General features: G+C 38.9%; 1 protein-coding gene across 1 annotated transcript in view; it reads right to left on the bottom strand.

Moving 5' to 3' along the window:
- Window positions 1–3,433: 3,433 nt before the first annotated feature.
- The window catches only part of SPRYD7 (SPRY domain containing 7), a 55,348-nt gene continuing 35,573 nt past the window's right edge, over window positions 3,434–23,208 (bottom strand). Inside the window, exon 5 of the mRNA XM_049853062.1 lies at window positions 3,434–7,270. Within this exon, the coding sequence (XP_049709019.1) occupies window positions 7,173–7,270 (98 nt within the window). The 3' untranslated portion in view covers window positions 3,434–7,172. The remainder of the gene's footprint in view (window positions 7,271–23,208) is intronic.

The raw sequence follows: 23,208 nt of genomic DNA, 5'->3' as shown, positions 1-23,208 counted from the left end.
AATGTTTCACAGATTCGTCACTGTTCTTTATCGATGCGTAGTATTCCATTGTGTGAATATACCACAATTTATTTAACCATTCATCCGTTGATGGACACCTTGGTTGCTTCCAGCTTTTTGCTATTGTAAACAGTGCTGCAATAAACATGGGTGTGCATATATCTTTTCTTGTAAAGGCTCTTATTTCTCTAGGGTATATTCCGAGGGGTGGGATTTCTGGGTTGTATGGTAGTTCTAGTTCTAACTTTTTAAGAAAACGCCAGATAGATTTCCAAAGTGGTTGTACCATTTTACATTCCCACCAGCAGTGTATAAGAGTTCCAATCTCTCCACAGTCTCTCCAACATTTATTATTTTGTGTTTTTTGGATTAATGCCAGCCTTGTTGGAGTGAGATGGAATCTCATCGTAGTTTTAATTTGCATTTCTCTAATGGTCAATGGCTAATGATCGAGAGCATTTTCTCATGTATCTGTTAGCTGCCTGAATATCTTCTTTAGTGAAGTGCGTGTTCATATCCTTTGCCCACTTCTTGATTGGGTTGTTTGTCTTTTTGTGGTTGAGTTTTAACAGAATCACATAGACTTTAGAGATCAGGCGCTGGTCGGACAGTAGACTTTAGAGATCAGGCGCTGGTCGGACATGTCATAGCTGAAAATTTTTTCCCAATCTGTAAGTGGTCTTTTTACTCTTTTGGTGAAGTCTTTAGATGAGCATAGGTGTTTGATTTTTAGGAGCTCCCAGTTATCTGGTTTCTCTTCATCATTTTTAGTAATTTTTTGTATTCTCTTTATGCCTCGTATTAGGGCTCCTAACATTGTCCCTATTTTTTCTTCCATGATCTTTATCGTTTTAGTCTTTATGTTTAGGTCTTTGACCCACTTGGAGTTAGTTTTTGTGCATGGTGTGAGGTATGGGTCCTGTTTCATTTTTTTGCAAATGGATATCCAGTTATGCCAGCACCATTTGTTAAAAAGACTATCTTTTCCCCAATTAACTGACACTGGGCCTTTGTCAAATTATCAGCTGCTCATATGTGGATGGATTTATATCTGGGTTCTTAATTCTGTTCCATTGGTCTATGTGACTGTTGTTGTACCAGTACCAGGCTGTTTTGACTACTGTGGCTGTATAATATGTTCTGAAATCAGGTAGAGTGAGGCCTCCCACTTTCTTCTTTTTTAGTAATGCTTTACTTACCCGGGGCTTCTTTCCCTTCCATATGAAGTTGGTGATTTGTTTCTCCATCACATTAAAAAATGACAGTGGAATTTGGATCGGAAGTGCATTGTATGTATAGATGGCTTTTGGTAGGATAGACATTTGTACTATGTTAAGTCTTCTTATCCATGAGCAAGGTATGTTTTTCCACTTACGCTTGCACTAGTACTTTGTAGTTTTCTTTGTATAGGTCTTTTACATCTTTGGTAAGATTTATTCCTAAGTATTTTATCTTCTTGGGGGCTACTGTGAATGGTATTGATTTGGTGATTTCCTCTTTGATGTTCTTTTTGTTGATGTAGAGGAATCCAAGTGATTTTTGTATGTTTATCTTGTAACCTGAGACTCTGCCGAACTCTTCTATTAGTTTCAGTAGTTTTCTGGAGGATTCCTTAGGGTTTTCTGTGTATAAGATCATGTCCTCTGCAAATAGAGATAATTTTACTTCTTCCTTGTCAATATGGATGCCCTTTATTTCTTTGTCTAGCCGAATTGCTCTGGCTAGGACCTCTAGCACAATGTTGAATAAGAGCAGTGATAAAGGGCATCCTTGTGTGGTTCCCGTTCTCAAGGGAAATGCTTTCAGGCTCTCTCCATTTAGAATGATGTTGGCTGTTGGCTTTGTATAGATGCCCTTTATTATGTTGAGGAATTTTCCTTCCATTCCTATTTTGCTGAGATCTTTCCCCGTTTTTTTAAATTATTTTTTAATTCCAAAAACAATATATGTTCATTGTAAAAAAAAGTCAGATAAACATAAAATTTTGCTCCAAAAATATAGCATTTCTCATGCATACTTTTTCCTATTCTTAAGGCTTTAGTGTTTTAAATGTAGATATTATCATACACTCAAATGTTCAACTTTTTTCATTTATTAATATATCTTGGATAACCTAGAACCATATTTATGTATAAATAACAATTAGCAGAGTTTCTTGAGGGCAGGAACCATCTTGTTTGAGCATTTATGAAACACAGGGCACAAGTGATTCACTGGTAATGATTCCTGCATATCTACAGATGACAAATTTTAGCCAATAATTTGATTATTTTTCCTTAAAATTTCTTTAGAACTCTTGGATTGTGTGTAATTTATTTATGTTGCATTATTATTCTGCATTCATATCCAATATTTTAATAATTTGGCCTCATTTATTTTAAAAGAGTAACTTGAGAGACTTCTATCTTATTCAGTAAATGGAAGCAAACAGTTGATCCTATTATTGTGTTTCCGGTCATTCACATGAATATCCCAGCCAGCTCCCAACAGTATCTTTCTTCCAGGTTGCATAAACGAAACCAAACCAAACCCACTGCCGTCGAGACAATTCCGACTCATAGCGACCCTACAGGACAGAGTAGAACTGCCCCATAGAGTTTCCAAGGAGCACCTGGTGGATTTGAACTGCCAGCCTCTCGGTTAGCAGCCGTAGCACTTAACCACTACGCCACCAGGGTTTCCCCAGGTTGCATAGACAGTACAAACTAAGTTACGTGGTAGTTGATTATATCCTGTTAATAAGTACTACACTTGGTTATATCCGTGTAGAAGAAAATTTCACAGTTTTGATTGCAGAGTCCCTTCTCTAGATAATCTTATCTAGTATCTTTGCATTACCCAAAAGAAGTTACTGATTTATTTTATCAAGTCCAAGATTTCACTCACATTTCCAGTTATGTTTTTACTGGTCCATATCTAGATGGGCATTAAGAAGTAAACATATAGGAAACAAGACTTACTGGATCCATCAAGACTGGGGGAACCCTTGAGTCTAATGCCTGGAAATAATCTTTAAACCTTGAACTGAAACTATCCCATGAAGTCATCATTAAACTGAATCACAGTGTAGGCCAATTAATAAGGAATGATTACCTCAAGCATGGTGCTCTTATAAAGAATTATCTACATGAGTGTAAACTGACAACAGGTAATCTAAAGTACGGACGAGAACTGTAAGGGGCAGAGAGCCTAAACTTAACAATGATGAAACAATATGGGTAGCGATAGAACAGTGACACTGTGAAGTATGTAACCAATGTTATTGAGCTGTTCATGTAGAAACTGAACGGCTGTATGTTTGGGTGTATATACTGCCACCAAAAATACTGTATTTTAGAAAAGAAGTAAATATATAATAAGACGTGTGAGCATTTGTTTTTGCTAATGATTTAGAAAACCCTTAATTCAAATCATAATTTTATTTTATACCATTCTTAAGCTAACTTACAATATTGTTTATAATCCAGGTTGAAAACATATTCAAATAATCTTAACTGAAGAGCCAAAGACAGTTAAGCGCTGAATTCCCGTTTGCTGGTTTTTAATTTGTAAATTGATTATTCATAAAATTTCATTGTTTCACATATTTAACATTGCGTATCTCTCTTAAATCACTGAAATGATAGCACAGTAAATAAATGATTGATTTTCAGTCTGAGCATGCAGTGTGGACAAACGGATTTTTGCACCAGACAGAATCTAGACAGTGGACAGTCGTCTTAGCCGGGAGCAAATGCAGGTCTTTGTGTGATAACATGTAAGAACATTCTGTGCCCATTCACAGCTCGATTTCACTATTATCAAATATTTAAGCTGTGGGTCTATATTGTACTGATACCATTGTATTTGCCTGATGGAAGATTTTATTTTTAAATTTCTTCTACTTCAATGTAATTTTTAAAATAGACTATTTTTTAGAACAATTTTAGATTTACAGAAAAATTGGAAACACAGTACACAGAGTTCACATATACCACCACACTTAGTTTCCTCTATGATAACACCTTACATTAGCATGGTACGTTTGTTGCAGTTAATGCACCAATACTGATGTTGACTAAACCAAAATCAAACCAATTATTGTCAAAGCTGACTCCAACTCATGGCGACCCCATGTGTTTTAGACTAGAACTGTGCTCTACAGGGTTTTCAATGACTGATTTTTCAGAAGCAGGCCGCCACGACTTTCTTCCAAGGCACCTCTGGGATGGACTTGAACTGCCAATCTTCTGGTTCATAGCCAAGCGCTTAGGCATTTGCAGCACCCAGGAACCCCGTGATTAACTCAAGTCCATAGTTTATTCAGATTTCTTTAGATTTTACCTAACGTCTTTTTCTGTTTCAGCAGCCAGGACACCAAAATTATGTCTACTTGTCATGTCTCCTCAACCTCCTTTTGGCTGTGAAAGTTCCTCAGACTTTCCTTGCTTTTGCTGAATTGGCAGTTTTGAGGAGTACTAGTCAAATGTTTTATAGGAATTTTGTAGTGGAATTTGTGTGATGTTTTTCTCATGATTAGACTGGGGTAATGGGTTTTGAGGAGGAGGACCAGTCACTGTAATTTTCACAAGAGGATTAAATACTTACAGGTTAAAAAAATCTAGACTTCATCAAATTGTTGCCATGGACTTAACTCATGTATCATTTTTAGTACTAGGTCTATTCTGATTATTAGAAGCAGAAAAGACAGTCTTGAGGAATGGACGATGAGGATTTTAAGAAAAGGCTGGCTTTAAAAAATAATAAACAGGTAGATAATATTATGAAGACAGCAAACAGAAGTTATTTTAATTCACTTTCCTAAGCATGTTCTTTATGAATTAAAATTACTATGACATAAAATCAGATAAAATGCACAAATACAGTGAAACCGTTGAGAGCTGGAGATCGATAGGATTGCCTTGTTTTTCCTTGAGTTTTCTTCTCTGACAGGGTTCTGCCTTACACAAGTTCTGGCTTTTGCAGGCTTTACTGCAATACACAGCTAGTTCAACTCCATACATCTTCAGAGGAAAATGTGGGATTTATGTAAATAAATATATTACTCAAGTATACCTCTGTTTTCAAAGCACATTACCACTTTTTTTGCCTACCAAATAAACAGTAAATAAACATTGTGCTGGATTCTCTACCCTTTGGGTTAAAAATAGCCTGTGTTACATCCTTAGAAAAGTTATACTGGGCTATAATTAGGTAAAAAATTCTGTCCTTGTTGAGCAGTGGTTCTCAGGCTTTAGTGTGCATGAGAATCATCTGAAGGGCGTGTTAAAAGACAGGTTACTGCTCTCACCCAAAGCATAATAAGAATAATAAGCAAACAGAAAAAATAAAAAAGGCAAGCCACAGACTGAGAAAACATTAGTAATATATGTATATATGACAAAACTTTTATCCAGAATATAAACAATATCTATGAATCAATAAAAGACAAACAATTCAATTAAAATGGGCACAAACTTGAAGAGACACTTTTTGAAAGAAGATATATAAATGGCTAACAAGTACATGAAACGGTACACAACATTTTAGTCATTAGAGAAATGCAAAGGCAAACTTTAACATACCACTTCATACCCACCAGGGAAAAAGCAAACAAACACAGGCTGCTGGGGCCTAACCCCAGGAATTTCTGATTCAGTAGGTCTCTGTGGGGCCTGAGAACTTCCATTTCTAGTTAAGTCCTTACGTGATCCTGATGCTGCAGGTCTGAGGACCAACTATGAAAACCACTGCTTTACAGTCGACAAGGAAGCTACATTTATTAAGTGCCTATGATGATTGAGGAGCCCTGGTGGCCAGTGGGTAAGAGCTTGGCTGCTAACCAAAAGGTTGGCAGTTTGAATCCGCCAGCTGCTCCTTGGAAATCCTATGGGGCAGTTGTACTCTGTCCTATAGGATTACTATAAGTTTGAATAGTCTCCAAGGCAATGTTTTTTTTTTTCCTAATGGTGATTAAGGTGTTTTACATACATTATTTATTAACTAGTTACAGAATCCTACCAAGTTAAATATGGTTACCCCTTTTTAAATAAGGAATCTGTGTCTCACAGGGACAGGGACTGAGGAACTTGCCTAAGAAGACGATGGGGTTAGGCAGCAAAACTACAGTTCAGAGCACCCTCTAACACCCATGTTTTTCTAGCACACCATACTGCTCCTTATTGATAAAGGAGTGACACTCATGCCTCCGTGGCATGCTTATTTGAAATGAGAGACTACCTCAAGGTGTGGACAGTGCTCACCTCAGGTTAGCAGAGTGTTAACAAAGACAGTGATTCTTACACAGAACTGGGCGAAGGTTCAGGGCCATGGAGAGGATTCACTTCTCTCTGAGTTTCTGAAATAACCAAAGGTGAAGTGGATTTACTGTGTAACTAACAAAACAGGATGGCCATGTGTTTAACAGACTGATTAATTACTATTTTATTATTCATTACAGAAAAACACACATTTAAGTAAAATAGTCCATAAAAGAATAATGTCATTTAAATTTAAGCTTCGAGCTCCATCATACTGTCCTGTCTGCCAGTGTACATTACACTGCTCACCAATCGGCACCTATAGAGCGTGATGATCCTCAACAAAGTGCTCTGACAGTTTCTAAGACACATTATTTCTTTCACAGAGCAAATTAAAACAATGACATCATACAAACAAAATACGCAATTTGAATTTTAAGAAAAGTGGTACATTTTATAGTAAATAGACTGCCAAAAAATGAAGCTGCTAACAATATAATTTCTTTCACTCTGTTATATTGTATGTAAAACAGGACACAGACACACAGGATTACTGGACTATAGACTCAACACAGTTGTGAGGTCTAAGCTTCAGAAAGGCAAACAAACAAAAAACCCACTCAACTCTACATCTCTAAGATTCCCTTTTACACCTTTCTCTCTCTATTTCCATTTAATACTGTTAATTAAACCCATAATGTTAAATTTATTTAAATAAGAATTAAATAAACTGCCCCAAATGCTGATTTTCCTATCTCAAAACACAAGTATTTTAAATCACAACTTCCTTGTGGTATACTGAATATATTGGTACAGTAGACATTAACAAGCATATTTTTAAGAATATATTTTCATCTGTAGCTCAGGTAAAGCTTTATTAAACGGTAAACACTTTAAACAGTGAAGAATACAAGTTTCAAAAAACAAATACATTCAGAAGATCTGCTGTTCAAATAATATTTTTTCAAAACCAGGTGGAGGAGTATGATAAAATTCACTGAACTGGCAATCCAGAATTGCACTGTCATCAACTAGAGGACAGAAAAAGAAAGAAATTAGAAGCAAAGAACTTAATTTGAATGAATACATAATTATAAAATGAACTATGTTTCCATAATATCAGAACACTAACAGGCAAAAACAATAAAACATCTGCTTTCAGGATACAAAACACAATCCTATTAGGTAAAATACCCACAAAAAAAAAAAAAAAACAAGACCTATAAAAAATATACATCAAAATATTATTAATAATTATCTTTAGATAGTATGTGTCAAAGAGAAAAACTAGTAACAAGCTTCTTACTTTGATTCTGGAGTTTTCTTACCCATGAAACCAAATATTGACTGAAAAAACATTCCTGACCAAAATTAATCCTGCCACCAGCTCTTCTTTCACCCAAAGTTGCTAATCTTTTCTTTCCTATGGGAAGCCAGGCTTACTAAATTTGAATTTCAAAAGTTATGGCTGTATAAGACCACTATTATAAGATCTTGAGAAACAGTATTAAAAAAAAAGTTATGGCTGGGTCACTCTGTGACCTGATATCATCTGATCTCAGTGAAAGGGGGAGGGCAGGGTTCAATCTGTCATGTTAAGATTAGCCAATAGTTGATCTTCTCTATTTTTTCCCTCCTCTTCTCTTTATAAGCCTCATTGTACCTAGCTTCTTCCAGCCATCTGCTTTTTCTGGAATCAGAGTGGTCTTCCTATATGCATACAGAATAACTGCTCAGAATAAACCTTATGTTTTAGTTTGAGTTTTGATTTTTAACATGTGAATATGAAAAATTCAAATTTTCTTCTTACTTGCCTAGTTGTATTTTCTATAATTAAGATACATTACTATAAAAAAATGTTTTATTTTGGAAAAAAATCATAGATTCACAGGAAGCTGCAAAAATAGTAGAGTCTTGTGTATCCTTCATCCAGCTTCCCCCAATGGTAACATCTTCCATAGCTACTGTATAGTAACAAAACCAAGAAACTGACATTGGGACAATCTGTTATACAAACGACAGGCTTTATTCAGATCTCACCGGCTTTTATGTACACTCATTTGCATGTACGGGTATGTTTTAGGCAATTTTATCCCTTGTATAGATTTGTACAGCCACCAGCACTATAAAGACACAGAACTATTTCTATTGCCACCAAGGAAATCCTTCACAGTTGTACCACCACACCTTCCCCACCTGTCCCTATCGTCTGACAACCTCTAATTTGTTCTGCATCTCTTTAATTCTGTTATTTTGAGAATATTACATACATGGAAGCAAACATTATATAATCTTTTGAGGCTAGCTCTTTTCGCTCTGCATAATGCCCTTGAGATCCATTCAAGATGTTGTTTGATCCTTTTTATTACCGAGTAATATTCCATGGAATGTCGTTTAATCATTTGCCCACTGAAGAACATCTGAGTTACTTCCAGTTTCAGGCTATTACAATAAAGCTGCTATGAACAATCATGTATAGGTTTATATGTGAACATAAATTTTCAAGCCTCTGGGATAAACGCCCAAGAGCGTGATTGCTGGGTCATATAGTATGTTTAATTTTGTAAGAAACTGCCAAACTATTTTTCAGAGTGGCTGTCCATTTTACATTCCCATCAGCAACGTATGAGAGATTGAGTTTCTCCATATCCTTGCTAGCATTTAGTATTATCACCATTTTTCATTTTAGTCATTCTGATAGGTGAGTAGTGATAGTTTATTGTGGTTTTAATTTCCATTTCCCTAACGGCCAATGATGTTAAACATCTTTTCATGTGCTTATATCTGCACATTCTGTGTGTTGAAATGCTTGTTCACGTCTTTAGCCCATTTTCTAATTGGATTGGGTGCCCCGCCCCCCACCCCACTGGTGAGTTTTACATGTTCTTTATATATTCTGGAAACCCTGGTGCTGTAGTGGTTGAGTCCGACTGCTAACCAAAAGTTCAGCAGTTCAAATCCACCAGGCACTCCTTGGAACCCCTGTGGGGCAGTTCTACTCTGTCCTATAGGGTCGCTGTGAGTCGGAATCGACTCGACTGCAGTGAGCTTGCTTTGGTTTCTTTAATATATTCTAGATCCAGGTCCTTTGTTAAGTATGTGGTTTGCAAATTATTTTCTCCCAGTTGGTAGCCTGCTGTTCATCCTGTAAACAGGGTCCTTCATAGAGCAAGTTCTTACTTTTAATAAGTCCAGCTTATTAATTTTTTCTTTTATGGATTGTGCTTTTGGTGTTATGTCTAAGAACTCTTTCCCAGCCTTGGGTTCTGAAGATTTTCCCCTCATTTTTCTAAGTTTTACAGTCTTACATTTCACATATAAGTCTATGATCCATTTTGAATTACCGTGTTTTTACGCAAATAACGCACACCTTCTATGTTTGTTTGCCAACCAAGCCCTCCCCCATTACAAAAATACCTCACAGAAGGAAGGCCAGTTAGCAAACAAATGTAGAAGGCATGTGCCATCTGCATAAATATACAGTAATTTTTGTATAAGGTCTGAACTTTAGTCAAGGTTGATTTTTTTTGCCCAAGGATGTGCAGTTGTTCTAGGCACCATTTGTTGAAAAGACCGTCCCTCCTCCACTGAATTACTTTTCTATCTTTGTCTAAAACTACAGAGGCATATTTGTGTGAGTCAGCTTTCTGGGGTCTCTATTCTGTTCCGTTCATTCATCTATGTGTTTATCCCGCTGCCAATATCACACTGTTACTACTGCTATATAAACCAAAAAAAAAAAAAAATTAACCAAGCCCATTGCTGTTGAGACAATGCCAACTTCTAGTGACTTGACAGTACAACTGTCCCATAGAGTTTCCAAGGAGTGGCTGGTGGATTCCAACTGCCAACCTTCTGGTTAGCAGCTGAGCTCTTAACCACTGCGCCACCAGGGCTCCACTGCTATATAGAAAGTCTTAAAATTGGGTAGAGTGAGTTCTTTCCACTTTATCCCTCTTTTTCAAAGTTGTTTGGGCTATTCTAGGCCCTTTGCGCCTTACTGTATAAATTTTAGAAAAAGCTTTGTAAAATTCACAGAGTAAAATCGATTGACCTGAGTTTTATATTCTGTCTCCTCCTCTAATAAATCCTCATAAAAGTGCTATATAAGCTAAGATGGTCATTTTACCAAAATGTTCTTCCTCCTGTTCTTGACAAGATACAGCCCAAATCCACCTCATCTAATCTAGGGCAGTCCCGTGAGGAATTTTCAGATGAGATGGAGCCATACTGGAGCCATATCATGAATAACATATTGCATACAATGAGTAATACACGTGTGAATATTGAAAGATTTGGGAGGTATGGAGTTCAGTATATTTGAAAAAAAAATAGTGATAGTGTGATGTGGTTTGAACAGAGCAGTCTGATCGAAACAGGATTTTGTGTGATATACTAGTTTGAAATTTATCCTAAAGTGATGAAGAGCCACTAAAGATTTTTAAATAAGGGAGAAGAACTGATCTGTGTTTTGGAAAGCTGACTCATATAGCTTTCCATACAGGCAATGGCATAGAAATGCATGAGTTTGGAATCAGAAAATAGTTACAAAGCTAACAAAACCGTTCAGTTGATACCTAAAGAACAAAACGAGGGCAGTGGAAGAATGAATACCAGTGGCCAGAATTAAGAAATACTTTAAATAAATAATAGGACTTAGAAATTTGGGTAGCAAAGTAGACAAATGGGAGAAGAATGACTAAGAAGTTTCTAGCATAAGGAATGAATGAATGAATGAATGGAAAGTGATATCATTAATAGATATATACACACAGAAAAGCAGCTCTGAGGAAAATGATGATGAATTTGTATCGATTTTTTGAGTCTGAGGAATCTATAGTCAACTAACTAATGATGTCTAATAGGCAGTTGGAAATACGGAATTTGGGCACACGGCAGAGATATTAACTAGAGTTTTTATATTTATATTTGATGAAAGATATATGGAGCCCTGTCAGCACAGTGGTTAACAGCTTGGCTACTAACCAAAAGGTCAGCAGTTTGAATCCACCAGCTGCTCCTTGGAAACCCTGCGGAGCAGTTCTACTCTGTCCCCATAGGGTCGCTATGAGTCAAAATCAAATTGACGGCAATGGGTTTGGTTTTTAGTTTGTTTCAAAGATACGTAAGTAGTAGTTGAAGCTACTAATAGGAAGGACTGGGTAATACCTACATTCAAGGCATTTAAGGCAGATGTTTCAACAAAAGGATGTAGCACTGGAAGTACTCCATCTATGCCAAGAAATTTGGAAGACAGCTACCTGGCCAACCAACTGGAAGAGATTCATATTTATGCCTACTGCAAAGAAAGGTGATGCAACTGAATGAGGAAATTATGGAACAATATCATTAATATCACACACATGCAAAATTTTGCTGAATCAACTGGACTGGACCAGAAGCAAAGAAGTTTCCAGGATAAACTGAATGCTTCGAAGGTCAGCGGAGCAAGGGCGGGGGTTTGGGGACTATGGCTTAAGGGGACTTCCTTTTTTTAAAAAAATAATTTTTATTGAGCTTTAAGTGAACGTTTACAAATCAAGTCAGTCTGTCACATACAAGCTTATATACGCCTTACTCCATACTCCCACTTATTCTCCCCCTAATGAGTCAGCCCTTCCAGTCTCTCCTTTCGTGACGATTTTGCCAGTTTCTAACCCTCTCTACCCTCCTATGTCCACTCCAGACAGGAGATGCCAACACAGTCTCAAGTGTCCACCTGATACAAGTAGCTCACTCTTCATCAGCATATCTCTCTTACCCATTGTCCAGTCCCTTCCATGTCTGATGAGTTGTCTTCGGGAATGGTTCCTGTCCTGGGCCATGGACCATGACCACCAGGATTCTTCTAGTCTCAGTCAGACCATTAAGCCGGGTCTTTTTATGAGAATTTGGGGTCTGCATCCCACTGATCTCCTGCTCCCTCAGGGGTTCTCTGTTGTGCTCCCTGTCAGGGCAGTCATTGCTTGTGGCTGGGCACCATCTAGTTCTTCTGGTCTCAGGATGATGTTAAGTCTCTGGTTCATGTGGCCCTTTCTGTCTCTTGGGCTCATAGTTATCGTGTGACCTTGGTGTTCTTCATTCTCCTTTGCTCCAGGTGGGTTGAGACCAATTGATGCATCTTAGATGGCCGCTTGTTAGCATTTAAGACCCCGGATGCCACATTTCAAAGTGGGAGGCAGAATGCTTTCATAATAGAATCATTTAAGGGAACTTCTAAGTCAATTGGCAAAATAAATTCTATTATGACAACATTCTGCATCTCACTTTGAAGTGTGGCATCTGGGGTCTTAAATGCTAACAAGCGGCCATCTAAGATGCATCAATTGGTCTCAACCCACCTGGAGCAAAGGAGAATGAAGAACACCAAGGTCACATGATAACTATGAGTCCAAGAGACAGAAAGGGCCACATGAACCAGAGACTTACATCATCCTGAGACCAGAAGAACTAGATGGTGCCCGGCCACAAGCAATGACTGCCCTGACAGGGAGCACAACAGAGAACCCCTGAGGGAGCAGGAGATCAGTGGGATGCAGACCCCAAATTCTCATAAAAAGACCCGGCTTAATGGTCTGACTGAGACTAGAAGAATCCCGGCAGTCATGGTCCCCAGACCTTCTGTTGGCCCAGGACAGGAACCATTCCCGAAGACAACTCATCAGACATGGAAGGGACTGGACAGTGGGTTGGAGAGAGATGCTGATGAAGAGTGAGCTACTTGTATCAGGTGGACACTTGAGACTGTGTTTGCATCTCCTGTCTGGAGTGGAGATGGGAAGGTAGAAAGGGTTAGAAACTGGCAAAACAGTCACGAAAGGAGAGACTGGAGGGAGGGAGTGGGCTGGCTCATTAGGGGGAGATTAAGTGGGAGCGTGTAGTAAGGTGTATACAAGCTTATATGTGACAGACTGACTTGATTTGTAAACTTTCACTTGAAGCACAATAAAAATTATTTAAAAAAAAATTTTTGCTGAAGATCATTCAAAAGTGGTTGCAGCAGTACATCAACAGGGAACTGCCAGAAATTCAAGAGAGGTTCAGAAGATGACGTGGAACCAGGGATATCGTTCCTGATGTTAAGATGGATCCTGGCTGAAAAGAGAAAATACCAGAAAGATGTTTACCTGTGTTTGACTACACGAAGGCATTCAATTGTGTGGATCATAACAAATTATGGATAACATCGTGAAGAATGGGAATTCCAGAACATTTAATTGTGCTCATGAGGAACCTATACATAGATCAAGAGGCAGTCATTCAAACAGAACAAGGGTATAACACATGATTTAAAGTCAGGGTTGTATCCTTTCACCATGCTTATTCAATCTGTATGCTGAGCATATAATCCAAGAAGCTAGACAATATGAAGAAGAATATGGCATCAGTATCGGACGAAGGCTCATCAACAACCTGCGTTATGCAGATGACACAACTTTGCTTGCTGAAAATGAAGAGGACTTGAAGCACTTACTGATGAAGATCAAAGACTACAGCCTTCAGTATGGATTACATCTCAACATAAAGAAAACAAAAATCCTCACAACTGGACCAATAAGCAACATTATGATAAACAGAGAAAAGATTGAGGTCATCAAGGATTTCCTTTTACTTGGATCCACAATTAACACCCATGGAAGCAGCAGTTAAGAAATCAGACGACGTATCACAATCAGCAAATGCGTTGTGAAGAGCTCTTTAAGGTGTAAAAAAGAAAAGATGTCACTTTGGGGACTAAGAGACAGCTGACCCAAGCCATGATGTTTTCAATTACCTCATATGCATGCAAAAGCAGGACAATGACTAGGGAAGACTGAAGAAGAATTGATGCCTTTGAGTTGTGGTGCTGGTATACTGAACATACCACGGACTGCCGAAAGAATGAATAAATCTGTCTTGGAAGAAGTACAGCCTGAATGTTCCTTAGAAGGGAGGATGATGAGACTTCGTCTCACATACTTTGGACATGTTATCAAGAAGGACCAGTCCCTGGAGAAGGACATCATGCTTGTTAAAGTGGAGGGTCAGCAAAAAAGAGGAAGACCCTCAATGAGATGGTTTGACACAATGGCTAAAACAATGGGCTCAAGCATAACAACGGTCATGAGGATGGTGCAGGACTAGGCAGTGTTTCATTCTGTTGTACACAGGGTCGCTATCAGTCAGTATTGACTCTATGGCACCTAACAACAACAACATTCCTTTTAAGATGTTGCAATCAGAGAAGACGCTTTGTATTATTTCGATTTTTTAAGGCCTGCTTTGAGACCTAAAACGTGGTCTATTTTGGAGAATGTTCCATATGCGTTGGAAAAGAATGTATACTTTGGGGCTGTGGAGTGGAATGTTCTGTATATGTCTACAGGGTCGAGGCGGTTAATTGTGGTATTTAGATCTTCTGTATCTTTATGGAGTTTCTTTCAAGATACTCTGTTCTTCACCGTAAAAGTAGTGTGTTGAAGTCTCCTGTGATTACTGTGGAACTTTTATTTCTCTTTTCAATGCTGTTAGAGTTTGTTTTATGTATTTTGGATCCCTGTCACTGGGTGTGTATATATGTCTTACGGTTTTGTCCTCCTGGTATAGAGACCCTTTAGTTATTGTCCCTCCTTATCCTTCACACTAGATTTTGCTTTAAAGTCTATTTTATCAGAGATTAATATTGCCACTCCTGGTCTTTTTTGGTTATTGTTTACTTGATACATTTTTGTCATCCTTTGAGTTTTAGTTTGTTTATATCTTTGTGTCTAAGGTATATCTCTTGTAGACAGCATATAAATGGATTGGTTTTTTTTTTTTTTTACCCATTCCACCACTCTCAGTCTCTTCACTGGTACATTTTAACCATTAACATTCAGCATAATTACTGACAGGTATGATTTTACTGCTGTCATTTTGTTGTACTTTCTTTTTGTTTTTGGTGATATTGATGGTTTCTTAGTTCCACTTAATTTTCTGTGCTGAGTTCTTTTTGTTTATGAATTTTCTTTTCATTTCTTTTGTTACTGTTGATTTTGAGGTTACTGAATATGTTTTTCTTCTTTTTTATTTTGATGGGTAGGCGTATTAGCTTCTGTCATGGATTGAATCATGTCCCCCAAAAAGTATGTGTATCCACTTGGTTAGGCCATGATTCTCAGTATTCTGTGGTTGTCCTCCATTTTGATTGTAATTTTATGTTAAAGAGGATTACAGTGATTGTAAAAACCTTACCATGTCACATTCCTGATCCAATGTAAAGCGAGTTTCTCTGGGGTGTGGCCTGTACCACCTTTTTATCTTACAAGAGATAAAACGAAAGGGAAACAAGCAGAGAGTTGGGGACCTCACACCACCAAGAAAGCGGCATGGAGCAGATTGAGTACTTTGGACCTGAGGTTCCTGCGCTGGGATGCTCCCAGACCAAGGGAAGATCGATGACATGGACCTTCCTCTGGAGCAGACAGAGAAAGCCTTCCCCTGGAGCTGAAGCCCTGAATTTGGACTTGTAGGGTACTAAACTGTGAGAGAATAAATTTCTCTTTGTTAAAGCTATCCACTTTTGGTATTTCTGTTACAACAGCACTTAGATGACTAAGACAGCTTCTCCTACAGTTTCTTAAAGAGTTAAACATAAAACTACCATATATGACCCAGCGATTCCACTCCTAGGTCCAAAAGAAATGAAAACATATGTCCATAAAAAGACCTGCATGCAAATGTTCACAGCAACATTATTCAGAATACCAAAAACTAGAACTAATCTAGATATCGATCACCTGATGAATGTGGTATATTTATATAACCGAATATTATTCAACCATAAAAACGGAAGAAACTACTAACACACACTACCGCACGGATGAACCTCAAAAATGTCATGCCTGGTGATAGTAATGGCAAAAGGGCACAGCTTGTATGATTCCATTTATATGAAATGTCCAGAAAAGAGAATTTTATACAGACAGAAAGTAGATTAGTGATATCCTGACACTAAGGATAGGAAATGGATGCACCGTAAATGTGCATGACAGAACTCATTGGAGGAATAAAAATGTTTTAAAACTCAATCATGGTGACGGCTGCACCACTCTGTGAGACTACTAAAAAGCACTGAATTACACACTTAAAATAGGTAAATTTCGATATGTAAAATATACTCCAATAAAGGTTTTTTTTTTTTTTCTGTTTTTTATTAAAGTAACTACTGCCCTAAATTGGCCTAGATTCAATGCAATACCAATAAAAATTCCAGATTTCTTTTTTTTTTTAGAAACTGACCAGGAGATTCCGAAATTGGGGTGGAAATGCAAAGGTCTTCCAACAGACAAAACAACTTTGAGAAAGAACAAAGTTGGAGGACTAACACTACCAGGTTTCAAGAGTTTTTATAAAGCCACAAACAGTATGGTACTGGCATCAAGATAGACAAACAGATCAAGGGGAAAAACAGAATCCAGAAATAGCTCCACATATACGGACAACCAATTTTCAACAAAGTTTCAAAGCCACAGAGGCAATTCAGTGGAAAAGAGAGTCTTTTCAGGAAAGGACACTGGGACAATTAGATATACATATGTGAAAAAGTAAACTTGGTGCTTACCTTACACTCATGTACAAAAAGTGTCTCAAAACGGAATACAGACCTCGTCTTGGTCATCTACTGCTGCTCTAACAGAAATACCACAAGTGGATGGCTTTCACAAACAGAAGTTGATTCTCTCACAGTCCAGTAGGCTAGAAGTCTGAATTCAGGGCACTGGCTGCAAGGGGAAGCTTTTTCTCTCTGTCAGCTCTGGAGGAAGGTCCTAGTCATTTGTCTTCCCTTAGTCTGGGAGCATTTCAGCACAGGAACTTCAGGTTCATAGGACATGTTCTGCTCCCAGCACTGCTTTCGTGGTGGTAGGAGGTCCCCATGTCTCTCTGCTCTCTTTTATCTTGTATATTTCAAAAGAGATTGGCTTAAGACACTACCTAATCTTGTATATATATAAAAAAAAAATCTTGTATAACTGCCACTAATCCATCTCATTACATCATAGCGATAGGAAATCACATCAGATGACAAAATGGAAGACAATCATACAATACTGGGAATCATGACCTAGCCAAACTGATATATATACTTTTGGGGGACACACTTCAATCCAAGACAGACCTAAATGTAAAACCCCAAACTTTAAAACTCCTAGAAGAAAACACAGGGGAAAAAATCTTTGTGATCATGGGTATCTTAGTTATCTAGTGCTGCTAAAACAGAAATACCACAAGTGGGTAGTTTTAAAAAACACAAATTTATTTTCTCACAGTTCAGGAAGCTAGAAGAAAAAGTGACCCTACAGGACAGAGCAGAACTGCCCCATAGTGTTTCCAAGGAGTGCCTGGTGGATTCAAACTGCCGACCTTTTGGTTAGCAGCCATACCTCTTAACCACTATGCCACCAGGGTTTCCATTCAGGAGGCCAGAAGCCTGAATTCAGGGTGCCAACTCTAGGCTTTCTCTCTCTGTCAGCTCTGTAGGAAGGTCCTTGTCTCTCCTGAGCTTCTGCTCCTGGGTGATCGTCATGTGGCTTGGTAGCTCTTTCCCCTCCATCTCTGCTTCTATTCTTTCTTGTTTAATTTCTTTCACATCTCAAAAGAAACTGATTTAAGACATACCCTATACTAACCTTATATCATTAACGTAACAAAGACAAACCACTCCCAAATGGGATTATAACCACAGGCATAGAGGTTAGGATTTACAACACATATTTTGGGTGGACACAATTCAATCCGTAACTTTCCACCCTTTGGCACGCAAAAATTTATGTCCTTCCCACATGCAAAACACATTCACCCATTACATCGTCGTAGAAATCTTAATTCTAAATCCAAAATCTCATCCTCTGAATCATCTAAATCAAATATGGGTGAACGATGACGCATATTCCATCCTGGGGCAAAATTCCTCTACAGCTGTGAACCTGTGAAATCTAGAATATAAGTTTTATCTTTTCAACGTACAATGGTGGAAGGGGCACAAGGCAGACATTTCCATTACAAATGGGAGAAATTGGAGGAAAAAAAGGTATAACACACACCAAGGAAGTCCAAAACCCAGCACAACAATTGACATTAGCTCTTAAGACTTGAAAATAATTGTCTGTTTTTTGGGACCATCTGGGCAATGGCCCTGCCCTCCAGACTCTGGGTGTTGACCATGTCTTCTAGATTCTAGGTGGAGGCCCCTTGGCCCTGGGCTTCAGCTCTGCCTTCCAGGTCCACTGGGATGGCAACTCTGCTCCCTCATCTTTGGGGAGGCCCATTCTCTTATTCCATCTGAGTGGCAACCCCATCCCTGTGGCCCTGGCAGGCCCTGTCCCCTCAGCTTTGGGCAGCAACCTCTTCCCCCTGGCACACCTTAACAGCAGCTCCACACTTCTGTTGCTCTCTGAGCTGCTCTAGAGATGGTCCTTTTCCCTTCTTGGAGGACAAAAGATGTAGCTCCTTTGGCCTGTTTCCTGCCTGTAGAACCCAAGAGGCAAACAGCTTTCTTTCCTTTCATCCTATCTCTGACCCCTTCAGGTTAAGTTGATGGGTTTTCTGCTGTGGTAGTTGGTTAGATCCATCCGTCACAGGCTTAATCTCTTTAAGAAAAGATTGTGTAGCCACATCCTTGTTAAAAATTCTAGGACACATGTCCTTAGTTGGTACAACACAATTTTCTAAATCATTAAGTTCTGTTTTCATTTTGCACAGTTCACTTTTAAGTCCATTGCTTTCCTCTCACATTTTACTATAAGCAGCAAGGAGAAACCACACAGCCCCTCTAAGGCCTTGCTTAGAAATTTCATAGGCCAGGTATTCAAGTTCATTACTTACAAGTTCTACCTTCCACCAAACGTTTCAACAGCCAAATTCTTTGCCCAGCAAATAAAAGCATCGCCCTTCTTCCATTGTCCAATCACATGTTCATCATTTTCTTTTAAAGCCTCACCAGAAGCACATTTACTGTTCACATTTCCAGCCACATTCTGTGGCTGGTGCCATATGTATTCTCTAAGACCACAGGGACTTCTTCTACAACTCTCCTCACTTTCATCTGAGACCTCACCAGAACTGCCTTTGACGTCCATAATTCTACCAATAGTCTCTTCAAGGCAGTCTAGGCTTTTGCCATTGTTGTTGTTGTTGTTGTTAGGTGCCGTTGAGTCGGTTCCAACTCATAGTGACCCTATGGACAACAGAACGAAACACTGCCCGATCCTGCGCCATCCTCACAATCATTGTTATGCTGGAGCTCATTGTTGCAGCCACTGTGTCAATTCACCTCATTGAGGGTCTTCCTCTTTTCCGTTGACCCTGTACTCTGCCAAGCATGATGTCCTTCTCCAGGGACTGATCCCTCCTGACAACATGTCCAAAGGATGTAAGATGCAGTCCCGCCATCCTTGCCTCTAAGGAGCATTCTGGCCGCACTTCCTCCAAGACAGATTTGTTCATTTTTTTGGCAGTCCATGGTATATTCAATATTCTTCGCCAACACCACAATTCAAAGGCGTCAACTCTTCTTCAGTCTTCCTTATTCACTGTCCAGCTTTCACATGCATATGATGCCACTGAAAATGCCATGGCTTGGGTCAGGCGCACCTTAGTCTTCAGGGTGACATCTTTGCTCTTCAACACTTCGAAGAGGTCCTTTGCAGCAGATTTGTCCAATGCAATGCGTCTTTTGATTTCTTGACTGCTGCTTCCATGGCTGTTGATTGTGGATCCAAGTAAAATGAAATCCTTGACAACTTCAATCTTTTCTCCGTTTATCATGATGTTGCTCAGTGGTCCAGTTGTGAGGAATTTTGTTTTCTTTATGTTGAGGTGCAGTCTGTACTGAAGGCTGTGGTCTTTGATCTTCATTAGTAAGTGCTTCAAGTCCTCTTCACTTTCAGCAAGCAAGGTTGTGTCATCTGCATAATGCAGGTTGTTAATGAGTCTTCCTCCAATCCTGATGCCCCGTTCTTCTTCATATACTCCAGCTTCTCATATTATTTGTTCAGCATACAGAATAGGTATGGTGAAAAAATACAACCCTGACACACATCTTTCCTTACTTTAAACCAACCACTATCCCCTTGTTCTGTCCAAACAACTGCCTCTTGATCTATGTAAAGGTGCCTCATGAGCATAATTAAGTGTTCTGGAATTCCCATTCTTTGCAGTGTTATCCGTAGTTTGTTATGATCCACACAGCTGAATGCCTTTGCATAGTCAATAAAACACAGGTAAACATTCTTCTGGTATTCTCTGCTTTCAGCCAGGATCCACCTGACATCAGCAATGATATCCCTAGTTCCACATCCTCTTCTGAATCTGGCCTGAAATTCTGGCAGTTCCCTGTCGATATACTCCTGCAGCTGCTTTTGAATGATCTTCAGTAAAATTTTACTTGTGTGTGATATTAATGATATTGTTCGATAATTTCCACATTTGGTTGGATCATCTTTCTTGGGAGTAGGCATAAATATGGATCTCTCCAGTCAACTGGCCAGGAAGCTGTCTTCCATATTTGTTGGCACAGACGAGTGAGCACTTGCAGCGCTGCATCAGTTTGTTGAAACATCTCAATTGACATTCCGTTAATTCCTGGAGCCTTGTTATTAGCCAATGCCTTCAGTGCAACCTGGACTTCTTCCTTAGGTACTGTTGGTTCCTGACCATATGCTACCTCTTGAAATGGTTGAATGTTGACTAATTCTTTTTGGTATAATGACTCTGTGTATTCCTTCCATCTTCTTTTGATGCTTCCTGTGTCGTTTAATATTTTCCCCATGGAATCCTTCATTATCGCAACTCAAGGCTTGAATTTTTTCTTCAGTTCTTTCAGCTTGAGAAATGCCAAGTGTGTTCTTCCCTTTTGGTTTTCTATCTCCAGCTCTTTGTACGTGTGATTATAATACTTTACTTTGTCTTCTCAAGTCGCCCTTCGAAATCTTCTGTTCAGTTCTTTTACTTCATCATTTCTTCCTTTTGCTTTACCTGCTTGACGTTCGAAAGTAAGTTTCAGAGTCTCCTCTGATATCCATTTTGATCTTTTCTTTCTTTCCTGTCTTTTCAATGACCTCTTGCTTTCTTCATGTATGATGTCCTTGATGTCATTCCACAACTAGTCTGGTCTTCAGTCATTAGTGTCCAAAACATCAAATCTACTTTTGAGATGGTCTCTAAATTCAGGTGGGATATACTCAAGGCCATATTTTGGCTCTGAAGGACTTGCTATAATTTTCTTAAGTTTCAGCTTGAACTTGCATATGAGCAGTTGATGGTCTGTTCCACAGTCGGCCCCTCGCCTTGTTCTGACTGATGATATTGAGCTCTTCCCCATGTGTCTGTCAGTTTGTCATACTGTGGGGACTTGCGTGTTGCTGTGACGCTGGAAGCTGTGCCACTGGTATTCAGATACCAGCAGAGCCACCCATGGAGGACAGGTTTCCGTTGAGCTTCCAGACTAACACAGACTAGGAAGAAGGACCCAGCAGTCTACTTCTGAAAAGAACTAGCCACTGAAAACCTTATGAAACTAGATGACTAAGACACCCATATAGGATAGAACCAAAAAGAAAGTCACCAAGACACATCATAATCACACTTGCCAAAATCAAAGACAAAAAAAGAATCCTAAAAGCAGTTTGAGAAAAATGAAAAGTCACTTAAAAAGGGGAAACGATGACTAAGCTCTGAGTACTGAGGCAGACACTATACAACCAAGAAGGCAGTAGAACGACAATATATAAAACCTTGAAAGAAAAAAACTGCCCATCAAGAAATAATATATCCTGCAAAACTCTCTCAAATACGACGGCAAATTAGGGCATTTCCAGGGAAACAGAAATTAAGGGAACTCTCAAAAAGCAGACCAAACATACAAGAAATATTAAAGGGTGTCCTCTATCAAAGAACTAAAAACATCGAACAATAGCTGAAGCCTAAGACACAGGGCAGAATCAGCCAGACACCAACCTAGATCAAGAACTCTGAATAAAAAAACAAAGCTAAAAGACTTAAACCAGAGAAATAGAGACATCAATCTGTAAATGATGACAACGTCAAAACAATAAAAGGGGGAATAAATGGTGTGGGTATAGAAATTTCAAATGGAGAGGAAGTCAAGGTGATGTCAAGTAATAAAGACTGTTTTAAACTTAGGAAGATAAGGGTAAATTTCAAGGTAATCACAACAAAAGTTAACAAACCTACTCATCAGAAGAAAAAAGAAGAAAAACTTAAAGATTCAGTAAACCCAAAATCTACAATAATGAGAGAGAACATCCACAAAACAAAGGAACTCAGCCCAGGAGAGTAAGAAGAACAAAGAAAACATCAGCACCCCAAAATAAGCACAATATGACAGCAATAAACTTACTGATAATCATACTGAATGTAAATATTCTAAATGTGCCCATAAAGAGGAACAGTGTGGAAGAAAGGGGTAAAAAAAAAAAAAAAACAAACTTATCAACACGCTGTCTATAAGAGACATATCTTAGACACAAAGACACAAATTTATTAAAAATCAAAGGACAGATGCAGTGGCAGAGCCAAGATGGCAGAGTAGTCAGATGCTTCCTGTGGTCCCTCTTACAACAAACACCCAAAAAAACAAGTGAATCGATTATATATGACAATCTAGGAGCCCTGAACATCAAAGACAAAGTTGAGGAATTGGACTGAGCGGCAGGGGAAGGGACAGGCAGTTCAGAAGCAGGGAGGATTTGCCAGACCCGACCTGGCTGGCATCCTGCAGGCTGGATCTGCCAGTGCGCGTGGACTGAGGCAAGCAGTAGTGCTTGGGATGTGTTTTCCACACTGGGAGAAACAGAGTGGCGCAGAGTCTGTGCAAGCCTGCAAAACCAGAGGAAAGCAACGCTTGATGTGCTAAAGCTAAATGGAAGCATCTAATCTACTGCGGAAGACCAAAAAATCCCTTTCCCCCCTCTAGGAAGTACCTCTCTCC

Source organism: Elephas maximus, chromosome 14, assembly GCF_024166365.1.
Source record: "Elephas maximus indicus isolate mEleMax1 chromosome 14, mEleMax1 primary haplotype, whole genome shotgun sequence".
In the NCBI taxonomy this organism is placed as follows: Eukaryota; Metazoa; Chordata; class Mammalia; order Proboscidea; family Elephantidae; genus Elephas; species Elephas maximus.
The sequence above is the reverse complement of the archived record's forward strand: the minus strand, read 5'-3'. Positions and strand labels throughout refer to the sequence as shown.